The 22531-nt window shown below is 45.5% G+C and overlaps 1 protein-coding gene across 1 annotated transcript in view; it reads left to right on the top strand.

Annotated features, from left to right (window-relative positions):
- Positions 1-22296: 22296 nt before the first annotated feature.
- Positions 22297-22531, top strand: part of CENPW (centromere protein W) — a 130075-nt gene continuing 129840 nt past the window's right edge. The window contains exon 1 of the mRNA XM_086926992.1: positions 22297-22455. Within this exon, the coding sequence (XP_086783118.1) occupies positions 22366-22455 (90 nt within the window). The 5' untranslated portion in view covers positions 22297-22365. The remainder of the gene's footprint in view (positions 22456-22531) is intronic.

Here is a 22531-nt window from a genome sequence, read left to right on the forward strand (position 1 = left end):
GAAACAAGACAAACCTTTGCTGAGAAGAATCAGGAAACTGAAAGAGGAGACTACCCCTGTGCTGTGTGTTAGGGGGTTGTCCTGCAGTGGTTGCTTCATTGCCAAAGAAAGGAGAAGAGGACTGAGTATGCTTTTCATCAACTTGAAGAATAAACTCCAAGGGCTTGAACTAGAGCTTGTCTCCTACCTGAAGTCTCAGGGATACAAGACTTCACCAACCAGCTCCCCCCCCTGAATTCCCTTGCTGGGAATTGAAGTGCCTGCTGTGTGCTTGGCTTTCTGAGAGACTGCATGTCGCTGGGAGCTGGAAGCACGACGCAACGACGAGAAGCGTGTTCCCACCGCAGCAGCCGTAGTCACATCGCCGTAGAAGTGAGCCGCCGTTGTTAACTTCTCATCACTGAAGCGGAGCGCATCACCGGAGAAGCGTAGTGTTGTCACTGTATTACTGTATGTGTTCACAAATGCTTTACACACTCCCTCTGAGATAAGCCTGCCTGCTCCTGCAAAGCTACAAAGGGGGTGAGCAGGGGTTGTTTTAGGAGTGTAGCTCCTTACCCTGACTAGGCGTAATGGTCCCTATTTGGTCAAAGGTACCTACCTCTGCTAACTAGAGACCCCCAAATCTAACATTGGTGGTCAGCGGTGAGGATTTGGACTTGCATTTGTGATTCATATACAGTGATTGGTATACACTACTAGTGAGTGCAGACCATAACGCAAACACATTTTGGTAGAGTTTTTCCTTGGAAGTTCTTTTCTATTTTTTGATTCCTGAGAACTGACAGTCTTTTTTACCATGAGCAAGTCAGCATCCATAGCATCTGTAGACGTCGTATTGGAAGAAGAGAGAATTGATACTTACACTGTGCCTCATCTCAAAGCTTTGTGCAAGAAATGTAAAATCTCTCTGAAAGGCCTCAGCAGGAAAGAGGAATACCAAAAGGCGCTGAGAGTCTGGGTAGAATCTAGGAATGCCAGTGAGCATCCTGAGAAGCCAGTGATGGAGGCAGAGAATTTTGATGAGCAGCTTGAGGGGCCAGTGGGCCCAACCGGGGGGAAGGCACCTTCCAGGGCGGGAAGCAGTGTTTCTTCCAAGGGTTTGTCCCCAGGGGAGCAGGAGGACAGACCAAAGGAGAGGATGCATACATTGGAGCTTGGTAGGGCTCAAAATGGATGGTCAGAAAGACATAGAGAGCAAGAGAATAGAGCTTGGGATGGTTTTAGAGATGAAGAAGTTAGCCTTAGAGGAAAAGAGAATGCATTTTGAGCATGAGAGAGGATTAAGGGAATTGGAACTCAAGGCCAAAAGTTTAAATGTTCCTTCCTCTGGTGGCAGTGCACTGCCAGTGCCTGTAGAAGCAAGAGCCTACATCCACAAAGAAGTAGTTAAAGATTTCCACAATAATGAGGATATTGGTCAATGGTTTAGGGCTTTTGAAGCTGCAATGTTGGCCCACTGGGTCCCTGAGAAGGATTTGGGAGCGGGGTTGTGGGGCCGCTTTGTTAGTGATGGGTGGGACACTTTGTTAGATTTACCTACAGAGGAGCAGATGTCCTACACCCACATGAAGGGAGCCCTAATGTCCAGATTTGGTTTGACCCCAGAGTTATACAGACAAAGGTTTAGTTATTGCAGAATACTGGAGTCTACCACTTGGGTGGAATATATGTCTTTCTTTTGCAGAGCATTGGATGGTTGGGTGAAGGGTAGCAAAGTGGATAATTTTGAGGCGCTTTATTTGTTTGCATAGGAGCACTTGTCAAATAATTGTTTTCCAGAGCTACGCCAGCACCTTATTGATAGCAAGTTGACTAACCCTAGGAAGCTTGATGAGGAGGTGGACCGCTAGGTGAGTACCTGGGTCCAGAAGGGTCATGTGGGAGACTTTGCTAAAGGTGGGCAGGGTCCCCAGTAAAAGAGTGGGGGGGGGCAAGTGTAAACAGAGGGAGTTCTAGAAAGTGCCCCAAAGTAATCCCCAAGGGAACCAAGGGAAAGGTTCCCAGTCTAACCCTGAGAAGAAGACAGTGGCTCCGACAGATAAGCCTGTCATAAGGGGCCCAAGACCTGCTTTACGTGTGGTCTAGTAGGCCACTGTTCTTGTGATGCTAGATGTTCCTTGTATGGGAAGACAGCACCCACTGGTGCACACACCGGCAGTTGGCTAGTGTAGCCCTGGGGGAGGAGATGGGTGCCCATGAGCATCCGTAACTGGTCCTTATCATGAGGAATGGGGGCATCCCTGAGTGCCAGAAATTCAATTTCCTCCACCAGAAACGTATCCTTCCTCAGGGTTAGACCAGCCTCCCTCAATCTGCCAAGGGCCTCCCTCAAAGTTTTATTGAGTTTGTGAACAGACACCCAGAAAAAAAGGATATCGTCTTGGAAATATTTTACGTGGTCCAAACCCCTGAAGACTTCGGACATGATCTGGTGAAAACCGCTGGCAGCAAAGGACAACCCGAAGGTCAACCACGTGAAACAAAAGATGCCATCCATGGTAATAAAGGCCATGAGATTTTTAGAGTCCTCATGAAACTTGATCTTGTGGTAAGCACTTTTCAAATCAAGCTTGGAAAAGTACTTACCCCTCTTAAGCAAAAGCAACACTTCATTGATGTTGGGGAGGTGAAAGGTATCAGCAACCACATGTTGGTTAATACTTAAAAGATCCACACAGAACCTGAGCTTACCATCACTCTTCTTTGTGTTAGCCACCGGAGAGACCCATTCGGAGGCTCAACTAGTTCAATAAAGCCTTCCGTGAGCATGTCCTCTAGCATTATTTTGACCTCATCCCTCACAATAACAGGAACCCTCCGCAACTTGTGCCTGACAGGGATAGTGCCCTCTTCCAAAACCCCTTCAACTCACCAAGATTCTCCCTAAAAACATCATCCATTTTGCCCAAAACTTGTTCAGTGGTAGCATCAGCCACAGACAAAAATTGACAAGAGGCGTGGGGATCGATGACAATATGCAGGTCAAATTGGTGCCCTCAACCCAAGATCGGGGGACCATCTCCTGCTACGTAGATCTTACCCACAATCTGCCTTGACTTAAAAATAATCAAAGAAAAGTAGCTGAAAACAATTATCTCCCCTTGGTAACCCCTAGGATTAATGTCCTTAGGTAAGAGTGGAACTAGAGGCCACTCTTTCTCCCACATCCACCTTGGTACAATAGTATACAAGGAACCACAGTCCACCATCAGTTCCACTTGCTTGCCAAAGATCGCAAAGGATGCTTTAGGATGACATCTCTTCTTAATTTCACTGTTGCCCGGAAGGACCATCAACACACTGTCTTCACAGTCTCCCTTGAGACAGAAATCCTGTCACAACAACCCTGGATTTGTTGAAGTCTCTGCACATACGGCGTAATGACCTGGCCGTCCACATTTCCTGCAATCTTGCTTTGAAGCAAAGCACCACTTTGATTTACTCAGATGAAAAGCGCCCCCGCACCTGGAACAACCTTTGGACTTCGTGGACCTTGAAGCCTTTGGATTGGGCTTGCCTACAGAGACTTTTGTGGTTCTCCTTCTTCCCAGTAGCAGCCACATCGCCTTCAGTGCCTTCTTTCTTCCTTATTTCCTTCATGAAACGTTCAGACTCTTCAACAACCTTAGCAATGGAAATGGCATACTTCAAGGTGGGGTTCTTTGCAGCCCAAAGACGTTCTTGGGTTTTCTTGCTGTGACAATGAACTATCAGTTGGTCCCTAATAGGTTCATTAGTCATCTGCTCAAATTTGCATTTTATTGTCAGCTCCCGTAGACAAGAGACAAATTCATCCAAAGTTTTGCCAGACTTTTGGGGCCAGGTGTAAAACTTGTAGCAAGACATTACAATGTTCTCTTCTTTTCTCCAGAAGCAGCTTGGCCTCCTTAAAGACATCCTCCACAGGCTGATTGCCATTGCCTAACATTTGAGGTGAGTATTTAAAAATGCAATACGCCTCTTTTCCAATAGTACTTTACAACAATGCCTTCTTCCTTTCAGGTGAAAATTCGTGGCCGTCAAGATCTATAATGTAATCATCAAATAGGTCAATCTATTCCTCCCATTGCATGGACGGTTGACCTGGTTCAGCAAGAAAGGGAGGCGGAAGCACAATGGAGGAAACAGCCATATTCTCAAGCAAAAGACAATTCAGAGAGGCACCGACAGTATTCACAACAAAATAAAAAGGGCCATCAGGGGGCGAGTGTAGAATTTCCCAACTTAGGAGGTTCTACTTGCCAGCTGGCAGGCTCCTTTGCTCTGAAGAGTCATGTGAAAAAGGAATCTGACAGCGCCGGGAAAGGATCAGGTAAGATGTGAGGGGAGGGTGTCTCAGCAAGCCTCTCACACCTTTCACAAAGTTGGGCAGAAGCCTTTAGGCAGCCGGGCACATATGCGAGGCTGAGTTCTGCAAACAAGGCGTGAGATACCACAAGCGTTCGGAGGATCTGTAGGCTTCACTCACCACAGGCATAGGGAGATCGTGTAGATTAACAGCGGCCCCCTTCTTAGTGAACGCTTCAACACATCTGGCCTCATACGCCGCTAAGCACTAGAAATTGCCGCTGAGCACTTAAGACATCTCTGGATGGCCGGAGACAGTAGGCAAATGAGGCGAGCAGGGAGTGGGAGCTCTTCACCTTAGGAGCAGATCAACGCCAAAGACGGCAAACTTCAGACAGCCAGGCAGTTGCGAGTCAGAGCTTTCCGTGTCTTGCGCTTCACGCTTCCGTGCTGGGTGTCACATGTGGCTGGCGATCGTCGCCAAAAATGTGGTAGTGACACTCGTAGACATTGTAAACATAGGTATGTTTATTTCCTCAAGACAGCACAGAGCATGAACGCCTTTCTCCAGCCACACAGCAACTGCCATTTGTGGAATCTTGGCGCTGTGGCAATTCAATCAGATGGAACACTGGTGAGAAGGGGAGCAAGCACTGCCACAAGCAAGTGCACATTACAACAGCCTCCTCTTCTGAACTGGAATCTGTATGATGCCTCTGCTTTAGCTACTCATTTACCCTTGATTAGACCAGACAAACTCAGGTGTCAGGGAGAAAAAATCAGTTTAAATTACCGGGGTGCCGCTCGCAGCCGTCTTGTGGTGACACAGTTTCCCGACTTGAAGAGGAGAACGCTTTTTCTAGAGCCAGCGAGGATTTCTACTGGGCATATCCCATTGGGGAGTGCTCTCTCTGCTATTTACTGCCCAGCGGGTGCGGGACTGCGAGTCCCAGCAGGCGGAGCGCCGAATCCAACAGGCGCACCTGCGACTCTTCCCGCCCCCCTTGCATATAGGAGTGCCTATAGCCGCGCACGCGGGACGCGCGCGGGACGGAGCACGGGGCGAAGCCCGGGCCAAGGGCGGGCCCATTTGTGCCCGTTCGTGACCGGAACGGGCCCCCCCTTTAACTACTAACTGTTATGGTCCTCCCTCTAAATCGTATGTAATCTTGTATTACTTCTTCTAATCTCCTTTGGATATTCTGTCATTCTAAATCCACGCTCCCAGCGTTTTCTGCTTAGTATAATTGAACTCTTCTTACTATGTCAACCCGAGGAAGTAGAAGCAAAACCGCTGCTGGGGAGGGACAACTTATAGGCCCCTTAGATAGTTTCTTAATTAGGGCTAACTCACTAATAGATCAAGGTATCTCTATCATGGAACGTCGAGTGTCCCAAGATTTAGCCTTAGCTAAAAGATCCTCTATGGGTCACTTAGCTGATGTAAGAACACCTGAACAGCTCAGGAATACTGAACGGACCGAACCCCAAGGTTAAAGACATAGCCTACCAAATATGGTAGATCTATCAGCCTCACAGCTCTCCGACTCACAACTAAGTCTGAATCTTGAAAAGTCCCCAGAACTAGTGATTCAAACCACTCCAGAAGATTTAAGGCAGTTGAGAGGGAGGAGGGAGGAAGGAGGGGGCGGTAAGGAAAAAAAAGCACCAGGATTAAAAACCCCTAAAACAAACAGAACTAAAAATATCTGTAACAAGCCAGGGGAGAAACGATCAGGCACCCCCACAAGAGGAAATCAGCATAGTCACACAGTAATTGTACATCAAGCACCACACGATAACCAGCGTCCTATTAGTCTAGAATCTTTGACAGCTCCATTACAAACTAGCGACTTAGTTGATAATAATGACAACCAATTTTTAACATAATAATGACAACCAATTTTTAACAAAAATTGGGGACCTATTTAAATCACTCCTTACACCAATAGAAGCCAGACTGTCATGAATAGAAAAGCAACTATCAGAACTGACAATTCTGGTAAAAGTCCAGCCAAATCCAGGGGCACAAAATGTCGGGGGAAACAAACAGACCCCAAAAATTTCTACTGGTCAACCAATAAAAAAAAACGGTAGTTCCAGGACCCATAGCTAAACCAATTCAATCTACAGTAGCAAAAGGTAATACAAAACAGAAACCATCAAATCCAACCACAACCCCAAACATTATTCCAAATATCACCTTAGAACACAATAACACAGCCCCAAAAGCACCAGCTACATATTCCAATAGAGGGTGGGACAGAGGACCGTTTGATGGCAGATTCCTTGTAAATATGCCACCTGAGGCCAGTCCCTTCGTAGTAGTAATGACCGGTGGAACTGGCAGACCATAACTTAGAGCCTACCTGGTCTCTAAAAAACAAGGCCCAACATTGGCTTAACACGAACCGTCCACTTCCACCAACCGGGTCAAGCAAGAACCTGATGGTACGAAGGGCCCCCTGGGTAGGGCATGGAAAGAAAACAATACAGGGAGATTGTGTCCTTATCACTTTTGAAGACCCCAGAGTAGTTGACTATATCTGTTCATGGGATCACTCTGGTCCAAATGGCGGAATAGGAACAAAGCGCCTGTCCTTCTTTTACCCTCTGAGATACCGTAATGGTCCTCATTACGAAGGATCTTGGTATACAGTAGGACCTCGGCATCGGGGTGGAGATTGGGAAGAGTGGGGAGGACATCACCAGAGGGATTACCACAGAGACCCATCGAGTTGGGAGGGCTGGAGCGGCATCCCAACAACAAATAGATATAGCTGTCTTGAGATGGCTGATTGACCATCACTGGTCGATGACCCCTCTAGGCCCCAGCTAGTGCAGTCTGAGCCAAAACCTCATATAGTTGACGAGGCCAACAACGATCTTCAAGTTCTAAGTGTTGTTTTTTGAAATATCGCTGGTCTTCGCACCAAGATTGAAGATGGGAGTGTCCTGAACTTCCTGGGGAGGGAAACAATTATTTGCCTCCAGGAGACATGGGCTGTGTCGGAACTTCATCTCTTGGGTTTCAGGACGTACTTTTCTCCAGCCTTGGCACGAACTATGGGCAGGCCTAAGGGAGGATTAACTATCTATATAGCAAACACCATCCAGAATATAAGAGTAACTAAGGTAGAACTTGACACAAACTTCCAGCTTCTCTTTCTCTCTCTTTCCAGCAATGAGACTGTTATACTTGTTAACTTCTACAACAACTTAGAGGAAGGACAATACCTGAGGGTGGTATCGAATCTCTATGAGAAATTTCCCATCTTAGACAGTCTAACGGAGGAAAAGGTACTGTGTACTTATTATGGGGGGGGACTTCAACCTACATCCATGTCCACATGATGGAACTGCAAAATTTGGATGCTAACACTGTTAAAGCTGTGGGGTTTCAGACAGTGCCGTCCAGCTATGTTGCGTCTCCAATTCTTAGAGTCTGAATGTATCTGCTATCATGTGGTTAACTTCCTGAAATGTATTTTTAGGCACAGGAAAAACCTCTAAAGGAGAATGTTGAAACTCCAGAATAATGTTTTTAAAGTGCAGAGACACTCTTTTAATAATTCTTTATGGGAACACAATTTTTACTGTGCAATCGACTAACTATTTTGTATTGATGTGGATAATGCTGCTTTTATAGATTTCTATTTTGAAATACCGAATAAAGAAATTTAATAATAAAAAAAAAAAAATTACATTACCGCAGGGAGCCGGTAGCACTTCCGTGTTTTTAGGCTACTTAGCAAACGAGACACGAGCGAACAGCACACAGAGCAGAGGAGCCACCATAATACAGAAGGAAAAGGCGGTTAGAAAACCCAGTGAATCAGTATCACAGCAGCAGCTACCTTCTAATCGCTCTGTGGAGGAGGCAGCATGCGTAACAGTCGATTGTGTGTCCACGAGGCAAACAATGCACTTGCAACTCTGGTAAATGAACTGCAGCCGCTAAAGCAGGCCACTGTTCACCCTAAAAGGTTAAACAAACATGAATACATTTAAATCAAAGAAAATAAACTTTGCTTGCAGGGCAGCCATATTGGTTGGGCATAATTAGTTTATTTCAGCTTTGGGTGAATTCTGTGTGTGTGGAAGTGCTCTACGTAAGGACTGGATGAGGAAAAAGGACGAGGTAGTTAAGCATTGCATGGGAGTAGACCGCACAAAAACGTTTGCCGGGCCACATATTTAAAACCTGACACTTAAAACTCAGGGCCACTAGAATCACATGCCATGGGATCACCAAATTATGCATCAGCACCATAATCAAGCAGCCCCACCAAGTACAACGCAACAAGCGTTAGACTAACACATATTAATCACACATTTTGTGCACTGACTCGACCACCTGCGTGCTGAGTGTGAAGCAGGTAAGTGACCACAACTGTTGGAGCTGCATTTACAGCAGCGCGGTGAGACTGCTCAATTAGGGCAGGGGAAGCCTTGGCTGGACTCTCACAGCCAAATCCTGCGGCAGGGCAGCTCTGGGATCATGACAGGAGCATGACTGAAATTTGTGAGTTCTGGACCCAGCCTGCCGTCTGCTGTTCTGTCATCACGGTCTCCGGGGACCCTGACGCACCCAACTCAATGCCGCCTCACCCCCTACACATTTACCACCAGATGCCAATGAACCGGAACGTTTGAGTGCTGGTTAGTGGGGGGGTGATTAGGGATAATTAAAGCTGAGGAGCACTGCTGAAGAGGCCGGATGTGAGGACGGCTTCGAAGAAGCAGGTGCGCTTTACAGTCTTTCCCCATTGTGCTAATTCAATCAATCTTGTGGAACATTCTATTGTTCTTCTATCATCACATTCATGCATACATACTCAAAATACATAAAACCTGTTTTTTGCAAAGGATGTCTCCTCCTTTATTAAAAATGTTTCCTTTTACATTCATGTAACACTGATTCATAATAATTGATATCTGTATACAGAGCAACAGACTCAATGTCAATATTCCAAATAAATATTTCATAAAAAATGTACAGCGATCAATCTTATACTAAGATGTAAAACAAAAACAGAAGGCCTCCTTTGTCATTCCTCCTATTTACACTCGTTTAAAAATCACATTATTCATACACTGTGAATCTCTGCACATGAATAACTCTTAATAAACATTTCACATATTATCAAAATCCCATACAAATAAATTTGTTTAAAACAGTCAATCAAACCAATGTCATACAAGTATAGTAAAAGCACAAGTGTTCTACAGTCTGCCTGCACTCTGCTGCACCTACTAACTCTGTCACAGTCTCAGTGCTGTGTGTGCAGACTGTGCTGGAAGTGGTCACTACCATGGTGTAAGTACTACTAGTACTGTCTGCTGGCTGCGTGTGTCTGCTCAGTACGTTTAATTAATAACTGAAATATCAGACTGACAGACATGTCTCATGATCATTGTTGAAATAACATTTAATGTAATTTAAGTTTAGCAGCCACTGTGGCTGCCTGCAAGAACTGTGCTGGCTAGTCCTCTTGATCATGCTGCGGCGGGCTGTGCAAACCTGACTGCATTAGCAGCTGAGACCTCATCATGTCGGCTGACTCAGTTTGTGACTGACCAAGTCACGTTGCCTGCAGAACCTCCGTGCACTGCTAGAATGTCTTTTCAATTTGTTGTTTTATGTCATCCAGTCAAACCTATGTAAATGCATTTCTCTGCAGACCCAGCCTCTTATATGACCAGGGTGCAGTTAAAAAGCAAGAAGGCTCAGCTTAATCATTATTGTCGCGCAATAAGAACAACCACACCATTATTTTCACTTAGCATAAAAGGTCACTTTATTAAGCCAAAATTGCAAAAAACACAGTTGATGGACAGAATGCAGAACAATGTCTTACATTCACCCCAGTACCAAGATCTGGGCCTAAATCCATCGTTTTTTTGCACTCCACACTACCCTAGGTCAGACACTGGCTATATGCAAATCAGTCTTGACCCTGTTCCTCATGGGAACAGTCCAGCCCGAACTACCAAGCCATGTCTTTCTTAGACCGGAATCAAGCATCCAAGGACCGGTTTATGGCTATCAGCCTTCTTCAGCCTGGATAGCTTGACTCCAGTGATGTGGAGAGCCTGGGACTCACGTCTGAGCATACCCAGCCCACTCGGGGTGAAAATTGCAAAAAACACAGTTGATGGACAGAATGCAGAACAATGTCTTACATTCACCCCAGTACAAAGATCTCACCTTAGACGCTGGCAACCTAAACATCATGAGTTCCGTGTCAATTACAATACCTAAGAATGTAAGTTTGGTACATGGACCTCAGTTTTCCCTGGAGCCAGCGGAACGCCAAACTTCTCAGCCAAATCCTGAAAAATGTTTAGGCATCTGTGGCACTGATCTGACTGGGCTTCACCAATAAACAAGAAATCATCTAAATAGTGACATACTTGTTTCTGACCATTTTTTCCTAAAAAACACCACTGAAGAAAAGTACTGAACATTTCAAACAGTGCACATGACACTGAACAACCCATTAGGAGGACTCTGTCGATGTAAAAAGAATCATTGAAATACATGCCCAGCAGTTCAAAATCCGACGGGTGAATAGGAAGTATACAAAATGTTTATCATGAAAAAGACTGACTCTAGCTCTGAACTCTTCGTCATAGCTGAGCCATGCAAACCCACCGAACTGTAATTGTGCTTTGCATATGATACCCATGTACTTAAACCTGGCCATAGCCCTGTCCTGATGTTTTTCACAATAGATGCTTGCATAGATTAAAAATGCAGCCATCCAATTTTTGATATTTTTAGGAGCCCTGGGACGTCTCGAAAGCTCCCACTCCTCCTCTTTGGACCCTTCCTTCGCTTAAATGTTCCTATGAAGGAGATTGAAAACGTCAGCAAACTCGTGGTCCCAGATTCTCTTCTTTGTTTTCTCAGCCAAATGTGTCCCCAGGGGCATGGACAAACCCATGTAAGGTAATTTCTTCTGTATGGGGTGAATGGCACCCACATCTTGCTCTGATGAGGATTTTGACCCATCCAAAACCCGTTTATCAGTACTTGCAACCTTATTTGACTCCAAAGCACCTGTACCCGCTCTCACTTGTTCTGTAGATTTTCAGTTTCCCTCGCCCCAAACCCAAAACCCAAAACTTCATTCACTGATTCAACGCCCACCCCCACTGAACGTACACTGGGTTTGCCTATCAAAGGTTGCGGCCACGAAGACCACCACTGAGGCCTACCTGATGTCAATTGAGTAGCCCGCTTCTGGAACTCCTTTGGTTCATCTTGCTGTTGCTGACCATGAAGCCGTTCCTGCTCTGCTGTCTTTTTTTATTTTTTGATTAGCATTTTCAAGACATAAGATGTCAACAATCAATAAAACTTACAGATCATTGCACAACAACATCCTTCATCCAACTAGGTAATCTTACATTATACTGCACAGTTTCTTACAGTTCAGTATGGTCAATACATACAATTAGTCAACCTGGTGCAAATTCAAATATTCAGTTAGAAATGTCCAAAAATCTCTTGGTCGTGAGCCTGCAGATAGCTCCTCCTCAAACATCAGCAGTGTGTCTTTACAGTATGCTAAATCGCGAAGCCGCTGTTTGATCTTCGGTGTCTTCTTCCCACCCCAACACAGTGAGATGCGTTGTTTAGCCAGTAACAGTGCAATTGCACAACATTTTTTCTTTATGGCGCGCACATTAGGCACCAGGCCTAGCAAACATACACGCACATTGGATTCTATGTTCATTCCTAACATAGTACTCAGCACCAGAGACACTTTTACCCAATAAGCTGCTATTAAAGGGCAACTCCAGGCCAAGTGCATGAAATCTGCTATTTCCACCTTGCAACGTTGGCAACTTGAGTCTTGTCTTAGGCCATACCTGTGAAGCCTAGATGGCGTGTAATAGGTCTGATGGAGATATTTATAATGTGTCATACGTAGGTTTCCATTAGGTGTCAATAAACTTGTTAATGAACATGTGTTCGTCCATTCTACCACTGTCAGTGGTTCAGCTAAGCACTCGATCCATTTCTTTAAAGCATTTTGTGTGCTACTCGCTATATCTTCTTGTAATGCAACATAATGCCTAAATACCACGTGCTTTGCAACAGGATTGGTAATCAGTAGTTGTAAGGGCATGTATGAGCGTCACATGGCACCTTTTGATTTTAAAAAAAATGCTTTTTGAAAGAATTCGCAACTTACCACCAACTAGAAGTTGGTGGTAATTTGCGATTCCTTAATGGCATTTTGGAATGTTTTTTTCCTTGATACATTGCATTTAAGGAATCGCAAAATTTGCAATTCCTTAAATGCAATCGCAAAATAAGGAATGGCAAATTTAGCGATTCCTTATTTTGCACCAAAAATGTTTCATATATACCATTTAGCGAAAATGGGTTCGCAAACGCCGGAATTCTGCTAATTTCGGCGTTTGCGAACCCATTTTGCCTTGATACATATGGCCACAAATGCTTTAGCCGCATCTAACAATATCGGAGCTGCTTTAGTATTAGGGAGTAAGTAATGTGACAATCCAAAGAGAGTTCTAGTATTGTGCGCTGTGGATCTTGATGGAATGAACCCGGACTGGTCCGGTAGTATGAGTTTGGACATCAGCGGCTATAATCATATAGATAACAATTTAGCTAGTATTTTTGTATCTACATTAATTAAGGATAAGGGTCTATAGGAATCACAATATTCCGGATCTTTGTGTGGCTTTAAAAGGGCATTTCTCATGGCTTCCCTCAGCGTTGGTGGTAACAGTTGTTTATCATGGGCGTCTCCGTACATCTCCACTAAATATGGAGCTATCTGATCTACAAACGTCTTATAAAACTCGCACGTGAAGAAGTCTTGGCCCAGTGCTTTACCATTCGGCAATGATTTAATGACTTCAGTAACTTCCTCAACAGTGATCGGTAATGAAAGGTATTCCCTCTGCGCATCTGATAACCACGCAATTGAGACATCAGATCAATATTCCATTATTTCCTCTGGGGTGGCAGACGATTGCGCAGTATATAAGTCACCATATGTGCTCCTAAATTCTCGTAATATACCCTGTATGTTATGTTGCAGGACACAGTTGGCATCTTTGATCGCCCGGATTGATTGTGGTGCACGCCCTTCGCATATTTTAGCTGCCAGTTGGCACCCAGGTCTGCCTGCTTCCCCATAAGATTGTGCCACCTGCCGTTTTGCCAAATAGTTTAGTTCATCATCTGCATATGTTTGGTATTCCGTTAGGACAGTTCTAATTTCCCCCAATATTTTTGTGTCGAGGGTGCATTCATAGTCCTGCTCCATCACGCACATCCTATCTTCCCGTATTGTGAGTTATCTTCGGATATCTTTAGAATGCCGGCAGTAGTACTTAGCGGTACAAAAGGGGGTGGTGATGGATGGAGCATCTGAATCAATCAAACACTCACACCCAGTCAAAAGATCTGGGTTTAATCCATCACCGTTCTTTAGCGCACTCTGCCACCCCAGTTCAGACATGTCCGTCCATCACCACCCCCTTTTGTACCGCTTTTGGCCGCCATAAGTGTGGCAGGGTATGCTCAGACGTGAGTCCCTTGCTCACTTTGCCACTGGATTCAAGCAAGCCGGGCTGAAGACGGCTAGAATGCCAGAAACCGGTCCTCGGAAGCTTGTTTCCGGTCCAAGGAAGACATGGCTTGGCAGTTCGGGCTGGACTGTTCCCATGAGGCACAGGGTCAGACTGATTTGCATATAGCCATGTCTGAACTGGGGTGGCAGAGTGGGCTAAAGAACGGTGATGGATTAAACCCAGATCTTTTGACTGGGTGTGAGTGTTTGATTGATTCAGATGCTCAGTCCATCACCACCCCCCTTTTGTACCGGAAGTACTTATACAGACTCCACTAATAGTGGCTTTGAAGGCCTCCTAGAGCAGGCCTGGATCCATAGTGGTGGGAGCATTTAATGCAAAATATTCAGTGATAGCTTTGCTAATTGCGTCAGTGTACTGGCTGTCCAATAGTGCCTTTGCATTAAACCTCCAGCTATAAGGTGGGGGCACATATGATGGTTTAGTGAGTGTCAGCAACACTGGGTTATGAACGGATAGTGTACGAGGGAGGTGTTTAACAGACATTGTCCATAATGCTACATCATCAGTGCCTAGCCATTAATCTATATGTGACCAGCTATTGTGTGCTGCTGACGTGTGTGTGGCTTCCATGCTCTCTGGATGACGGGTTCTCCAAACGTCAGTGAGTTGCATATCTACCATAATATCTTTTAATTTACCTAGGGCCCGTTTATGTGGTTCGATTGATTAAACTGATCTGTCAAGATCGTCGTTCAATGCTATGTTAAAATCTCCTCCCCAAATTAGTGGGATGTCCTGTGAATCTTTAAGTTTCCGCCATATTTTGTGATAAAAATCAGGATCATCTATATTCGGGCCGTATGTGTTCAGTAACACAATTTTCTGCCCCCTAAGTACCCCTGTTAACAGTATATAACGCCCCTCCTCATCCATGTTGACGTTGCTAATATTGAAATGCAACCCTTTTCTGACCAAAATAAGCACCCCCCTGGAGTACGAAGAGAATGCAGAGCTATACGATGATTCTGCCCATCTACGCCCAATAGTCTGTGTTGTATGTGGGGAAATGTGTGTTTCCTGTAGGAATACAATGTCTACCCTCATCCTATCAAAATACGCAAAGATCTGCCTGCTTTTTCTTGGATCCTTTAGACCCCTAACATTCCAGGTTAAGAAGTTAATGCATTTGGATTGTAACTTGTCAGTAATTGTCATTAGTACACATTACCTATAAGAACTCTGATATAATTTCAAACTGCACGATTTGTGTACATTCCTGAAATATAACGCAAGAGTAGTCCATATATCGATATTACATTGGATTTCAGCTGTGTTTCTCAAGTGCAATGAACCATAACAACACCCAACAGCCCCCTCCCAACCCCTCCCACTTCAGCATCCCAATTATGCCAAAGACACATCCCTACAAACTCCAACAGTAGACCCAACTTTTAGACGGGGTGCACTCTCTTGGGGGGTCTGCCCGGTACACACATTCTCATCCAACATAGTGGATGTGGCTGTATACATTAAGCATGTAGACTAATCTTGATCCACCTATCATGCCTAACATGGAGGTGGTAAAATTATATATCACATATGTATAATACATACTATTATAGTTGTTCCCATTTCTCCCCTGTAGCGGATTCTACAATTCGTTACTTTGCAATTGTAAGTTTGGACCAAACAATTATAGTTTACTGCCCTCACCTTATACATATAATATATACATCACGATTTCCCTTAGGATACAGACACGCCTACGCTTTTAGTTATAACTATCTCAGCTTGCAATGAGAGAACAGTACATTCCTTATAGCATTTTGTTTGCGCTACACAGCCTGTCTGACAGTGTATTACAGTGCATTTTAAGAAATTTGATGTACTGTATCCCTTATCATCTGTAGTAGACAGTAACATTTGCAACAGTTATTGATGGGCGCCATGTCAGTCTTATCATTTGATATAGCTCCATGCAATCCATACTAGCCGTCAGGAAGCTACAGAACTGGCCCCATGAAGTAAAATACCTCCTGTTAGCATTTATTCAGATAGAGAACACATTTTGAAATTAAAGGATACAACAGCCTAAGTGAATGTTCCAGCAGTGCGACCAAGTCACTATCTAACCCAAGCACATTCCCTGGACCATCTACCAGCACAATAAAAGACATGGACAGGGGCGCTAATCATCCATAATATCACCAAAGAGCAGGTATCTTTAAACATGACTTTGGGCCAGATGTAGGAGCCGAAATACCGGTCGGTAACGGCCGATTTCGGCCGTTACCGACCGGTATTTAGTATTTGGCATGTAGGGGCCCTATTTTACTGATTCAGTAAATTTACCGAATCGGTAAAATACCGAATCAGTAACTTGCAGATGTAGGTGGGACTCTTCTGAGTCCCACAGGCCTTACCGATTCGGTATTTTACCACCCAATCCAATTGGGTGGTAAAATACCGATTCCAGGTGTGCATGCACATGTATGCATGCACACCTATGCCATGTGACAGACATCCATGCCCTTAGGGCATGTCTGTGTGCCACATGTCACACGTGCCTGAATTAGGGGTGCTAGAGGGTGTCAAAGTGACACCCCCTGCACCCTTGCAACATTTGGTATTTACCGAATCGGTAAATATCGATTCGGTAATGCCCATTGATTTCTATGGGCTTCAATGCCCATAGGAATCAATGGGCATTACTGAATCGGTATTTACTGATTCGGTAAATACCGATTCTTACAGAATCGGTAATTCAATTACCGATTCTACCTAAATCTCCCCCCTTCTATTTTACCGATTCATAAATACCAAATCGGTAAAATTCGGTATTTATGTATCGGTAAAATGTACTTACCTACATCTGGCCCTAAGTCCTGTTAGCCAGCATTATTGATAGAACTGATGACAGTTCAAAACAGCTACAGCCATGTATAGTTGCGTCCCAACAGACACAAGGTGCAAGAAGCAGTCCTTCTTACCATACCGATTGCCCCTCAGTCCGAGTCTTGTTGCTGCTCTTCATGAGATCTCTCTTTGCGCCTACGGTTAAGCTTCCGCAGGAATTCTTGCTCGGCCTGCGGTGTTAGAAGAATGGTGGAGCAGCCATCTTGTTTCACCTTAAGTCTTGCTGGGTATAGCATGGTATATTCTATCCCCAACTCCCGCAATGTTTTCTCCGCCGGGTTATACTCCTTACGAGCAAGTTGAACCGCTACTGTGAAATCCGGGTAGAACTCCAAAGCGTTTGCCTTGGTAGTTAATGTCACGTTTCTCACAAGCGAGTCGCAAAATGGTGTAACGGTCTCTGTTGTTAAGAATGCGAGCGACAATAGGGTGTGGAGGAGCACCTGGTTTCGGCCTAGGGGCGAGGGACCTGTGCGCACGTTCCACCAGGAACACAGACGAGAAGGACTCTGCACCAAACACTCCTTGGATCATCTCCTCTACATATGTTTCCAACCTACCAGTGTTGGTGGACTCCGAAACACCAATAATACGGACGTTATTCCGGCGAGATCTCACTTCCAAATCCCCCGTCTTATTCCGGATGACTTCCAATACCTTTTCCATGTCTGAGCATTTTTTGGTTGTTCCATGGGACTCATCCTCCACTGCCGAGATTCTGGTTTCGGGCTCGACCAGGCACTTTCCGTGTTTATCCAGCTTAGCCGCCATGTTATCGATCCGCTGTGTGATGGTGTCCAGTTTTCCGTTTATGTCCTGGAGGCTCTGCTGGATGGCCTGCAAGACATGTTCCATACCACTTGATGTCGCTGTGTCTCTGTCAAGCTCAGTGTCCGAGTTGGCTGTTGCGCCTTTAGTTTGTTTTTAGCCTCGAGCGTCAGCTTGGCTTGCTGCTTCTCAGGTTTACCCATCGTCGCAGTCAGCGATGCCACCAGCATAGCGAACAGACAATATCGCACTACAGCAATCGAAATGACTTCCGGCGTCAGGCATGTGTACTCTCCCAGGATCTTGTATAATGATCACCAAGTTATAGATGTGTGCCAGCAAAAGTTCACAGTTAGCCCTCCATTAGACCTGTAAAACAGACCCAGCGAGATCTCATATTTGCCAAGGGCCACACCATCTGATATGTCCACCGGAGACTCACACCAATCGCTTCCCAGCAGTGGCAGAGGTCCGTTTCAGCAAGCCACCTAGCGCTGATCCTTGTACATATGCGAATTGCAGTGAGGAGGACCGTGCGCTTTACTTTGCAGGAATCCAGTCTCAGATTGTAAACCGCAGCAATCAGCAATAACGCGATCAGTGCATTCAGTCTAGTCTCCACTTGGTCACCACGTGACGTCACACCAGTCTACAATGCATTCCTTTCACCAGTCCCCTATGAGGTTGCAGGGCGCCATGTCCGCTCGTTTCCTCAGGCACAAGCTCATATGCAGCAAATAGACAGCGCACATCCGACCCCCGTTGGTGCGCAATAGGAGGCTGGAAGCGACCGCCACAATAAGTTCTCGCAGAACATTGCCCCCTAGTAATGATGACACGTTACTGCAACTGAACGCGCTTCAGTCAGTAAGTGGCAGACCCGACAGCGTAAGGCGCCATCTTGTCCCGATTCTCGTGGTTCATACTGTTATTGTGGGCTATGTTACAGCACTGCACCAAATTTCTAAGATAGTTCACGCAGCCCCGTTCTGCACACAACGCTTGCCCACACACAGTCTGCAGTTATTCTGATGTTGTAAGCTTCGCAGGCGTTACCGTTATGGTGGCGATTGATTCTCCCAACAGGGCGCAGCCATCTTGCGCAGCACACGGGCCGCACCGCACCGGAGCGTCTTCTCCGATTTTACAGCCGCAGCAACGCTGTTCTGGCTTCATGTCGGTCGCACCTTACAGCCAAGGCATTCCAACAGCCGTTTCGGACCTCCAAAGCTCGATGGGCGTCCGCAAATCGCACTTTGTCATCGCAAATTGAACCGGGCCGGCGGAGCTGTCCTAACAGGCAGCCATTTTGCTGTGCGCCCTCTAGCACCCCCCTGCTCTGCTATCTTGTCGGCTTGTGGCCTCTGTAAAATACTACCAACAAAAGTTGACCCGACCCCTTTTTTGACACCACTTGTTCTTGACCTATAGCTCTTGAATCCATATTCATATTATCAATCAGAAAACCTTCATTTATATTTTCAGCCACCAACCCATGACCAGCATATTCATCATGTATAACCAAATCCATATTACTACCACTCGGCATTTCCCCGTCTCCCACCCCACCATCATAACAATCTCAATTGGTCACAGCAAAATCCACATTTGGTCCGCTCTGTGTATCAACCCCCTTACCAAAAGCCGCACCCTGCTTCGCTTTTGTGAACTTGGAAACGCCCGCCGTCATCTGTGGGACATTTTATGATCCAGACGCTCGTGCCAGAAGCCGCTACCGACTTACCACCATTCCGAACCTGCGTTGAACTGCCCTCTGCAGAAGATGAAGGAGTGGCATAATCCACCCTAACCCATTTCCCTCGATGGAGCCCTAATGCAGAGTCAAAAGAATTCTGTGAGAAACACGGAGGAGAACGAGATTCCGGAAAAATAGTATCAAAGCCTGAAGAATAACCCGCCAGTTCTAAATGTGAAGAAGGGTATATGTTGTGAGACAGTAAATCAAAGTCATCCAAATCCTGAACCTCCTCACCCACTGCTGACTCAATAAATCAAATTATGAGGTGGTCAAATTGTCTTCTAAATATAAGTTGGCATTTTTCCCAGCGGGCCCCTAGGAACTGGAGACAAAAACACATCAGAAACAGCTCCCTCTCCTACAGGACCTAGCACCTGAGCACCGTTATCGTTCGGGATATTGTGAATTCCATATGACAAAAGTTGTACCCCATCACTGTCTTCACCACTGTCACTGGAATAATCCACCAAAACAGCAGAGGGTCCCTCGATAGACACAGGATGCGCAATATTAATTGAAGACATTCCGTCAAAATTAGTAGTGTGTTTTAGCACCTTGCCACTGATGTGTGCTCTCTTAGCTGCAAAAGGAGAGGTTGGCAAAACAAAACTGTCATTCACTTCATTTGCATAACAACTACCCCTTCCCCGGCTCCTAGAGGTGGTACCACCCCTGTCCTGTCCTCTCCTCCGAGAGCGTCCCACACAGTGAGAACTTGCAGCCCCCATCTGACCTGAATTCCTGTCAGGGAGCGAGTGACATCTGGGAACCTGTAACGTGCTGCCTTTGATTCGACGCGCCGCAGGACATCTGTGTTGCAGCCGCAGGGGGACCACCTCAGCGCGACCTTCAGGCACTTGCGACTGGCTCTTTGCAGGCAAACAGGCTGCCACCGCCTCTGAAACTTCTTGGGCTGCCACACGCTTCGGGCGACGCTAAAACTGTTGACACACTAGGTGACAATAGATCATCTCGGCCAGCATCATAAATAATGCGGAGCACCTCCTTAACTGCCTCTGTCTCCGCCATCCTGAATAAAGCTACTAAACTTGACAGAAATTAAGTGGGAAATTGGAAAGGCTCGGGTCGCAAAAACGACCGCCTTCCACTCTCCACAAATATTTAACCCAATAGAGCTACTAAACTTGCCAGAAATTAAGTGGGAAATTGGAAAGGCTAGGGTCACAAAAACGACCGCCTTCCACTCTCCTCAAATAATTACCCGTTTACCTTAACTGCCGCCCGCTAAACCTGACGCTACTAAGCCCCACCCACCGCCTGACTGAAACCCTCACGCGCGCTGTGTGGACTGTTCCACCGCGCGAAAATCCCCAGGGGGACAGCTGCTCTTGCCTCGATCCCCCTGGGTCCCCATTGTCTCAAAAGGAAACTAACCTTCATACAGAACGTCTCTTGATTCTTAACACAGTTTAAATGTTGCTTAAGCCAATCTGTTTCAGCCATCTGCCTGTTACTCTGTTTTAAAACTCCACTCGCTACTTACCAGCGAGATACCTTTACAGCAATAGGCGCTCATCAAAGCATTTGTGGCATCATTGTGCACAATATATATGTTGAAGTGTCCCCAAGAACATCTCACCCCTTTTCTACCACACAATTCAAAAATCTACATTTGTGCTACCACTTAGTTTTCCTCTGCAATAAGCCTAAAATCATAATATTCTGTCTTGTCACTTTGATAGAAGTGGCACGGTTCTCAAAACAGTGGTGCCACACTATCAGCTCTCACTGTGACTTCAATCTAAAGCAGATACAACACAGTACTGTACAGTCTGCAGAGGGGATCATCATCTGCGACTATGCCAGCCTGCCGTCCCTAAAACAGCAACTAATTCCGGTCTCCGCATCACAGCAACAATGTCTTAGAAGCTGTCTGCAGGCAAGTGACTGTGACTTCAGACAGTTCAGCTAAAGGTAAAGTATGTAGCTATAGCCTATATTTTCTCAGCACTGTGAGACTTGGTAAGTCAATAAGAAGGCAGGCGATTATTGGAGAGAGGTTGGAGTTGTCTATACTGGCAGTTTTGACTCTCACCATAAAATAGCGCAGAGGGTAAATATGCCTGCTGCAAAGAAAGTCTACCAAAATATTACAGAACAGTATTTTATGTTGCTAGCTCAGTGGGTTGCTGCTTTTGTCACATAGTTCCCATAGTTACATGTAGTTCAGTCGCAGCTGGCGCTGAGTTTAGGTTGGAGGGTGCTGATTATTTAGAAATACTAGGTTGAAAATCACCTGCTGCACATTTCTAATTTCTAGTTGCTCAACTGATATCTGTCTGTTTCCATGGATTTCCCTGCATGATTTTGGTCGCGAGAAAGTGTCACTCGAAGTGTCACACATTTAGTCCTTGAATGTGTTTTATCTTTATGAACAGTGATTACATGTGTGCATTCTATGTGTAGAAGGTTCTGTTTGGAGCTTGTTTATGCTTAACTGTTGTCCCATGATCACATGTGCGCTGCTGTGGCTGATCGAGACATTGTAATGACACAGCTGAGCAAGGGAACACGCTGGTTGTGAGCTCCTTTTCATGCTGTAATCTTAATGCTAATAAACAACTCTTTCAAACAATTTCCTGGAGTGGTTTCAACAACATAATGTCACTCTTTAAGTACACTTAAACTATGAAAATATCACAAATAAGCAATCTGAAAACTTGGCAGCTATGATTAAGCAAAAAATGGAGAGCCGCTGAATTCCAAAGATCCTGCTTAGGCTTATTTAACCATTCACGATCCCCCAAAGAACACGGGTCAAAAAACCTAACCATGGCATCTGCAATAGAAGGGAACACGCACAACTCCATCAACAGCAACAACTTACGATTGCTGCGTCTCCGCATTCAAGCATGCGCACTGAAGTCTCCGCATTCAAGCATGCGCACTGAAGAGAGACGCTCGCCGTCAAATGTGACGTTGACGCAAGGTCCTCTCTGCTCATTGGTTATGAGGATGTTTGGGTTTTTAATGTTCTCGACCTTCCTGATTTCAATTTAGAAGGTCCAGCCCAGAGGGAGCTCACAATGAAACGTAGAGTGGTTCGAGGTACTCTCAGGAAGGTTATCAAGAAGAACAGATCGGCTTTGCGACTGGCACGTAATGTCGATTTATTGGTGAGTGTGTCGAACGGAAGCTCCATAAACTGTCTAGCAGTGAGAGATTAAATTTTACCTTATGGTGGCGGAGATT

This window comes from Lissotriton vulgaris, chromosome 6, assembly GCF_964263255.1.
Source record: "Lissotriton vulgaris chromosome 6, aLisVul1.2, whole genome shotgun sequence".
NCBI lineage: Eukaryota > Metazoa > Chordata > Amphibia > Caudata > Salamandridae > Lissotriton > Lissotriton vulgaris.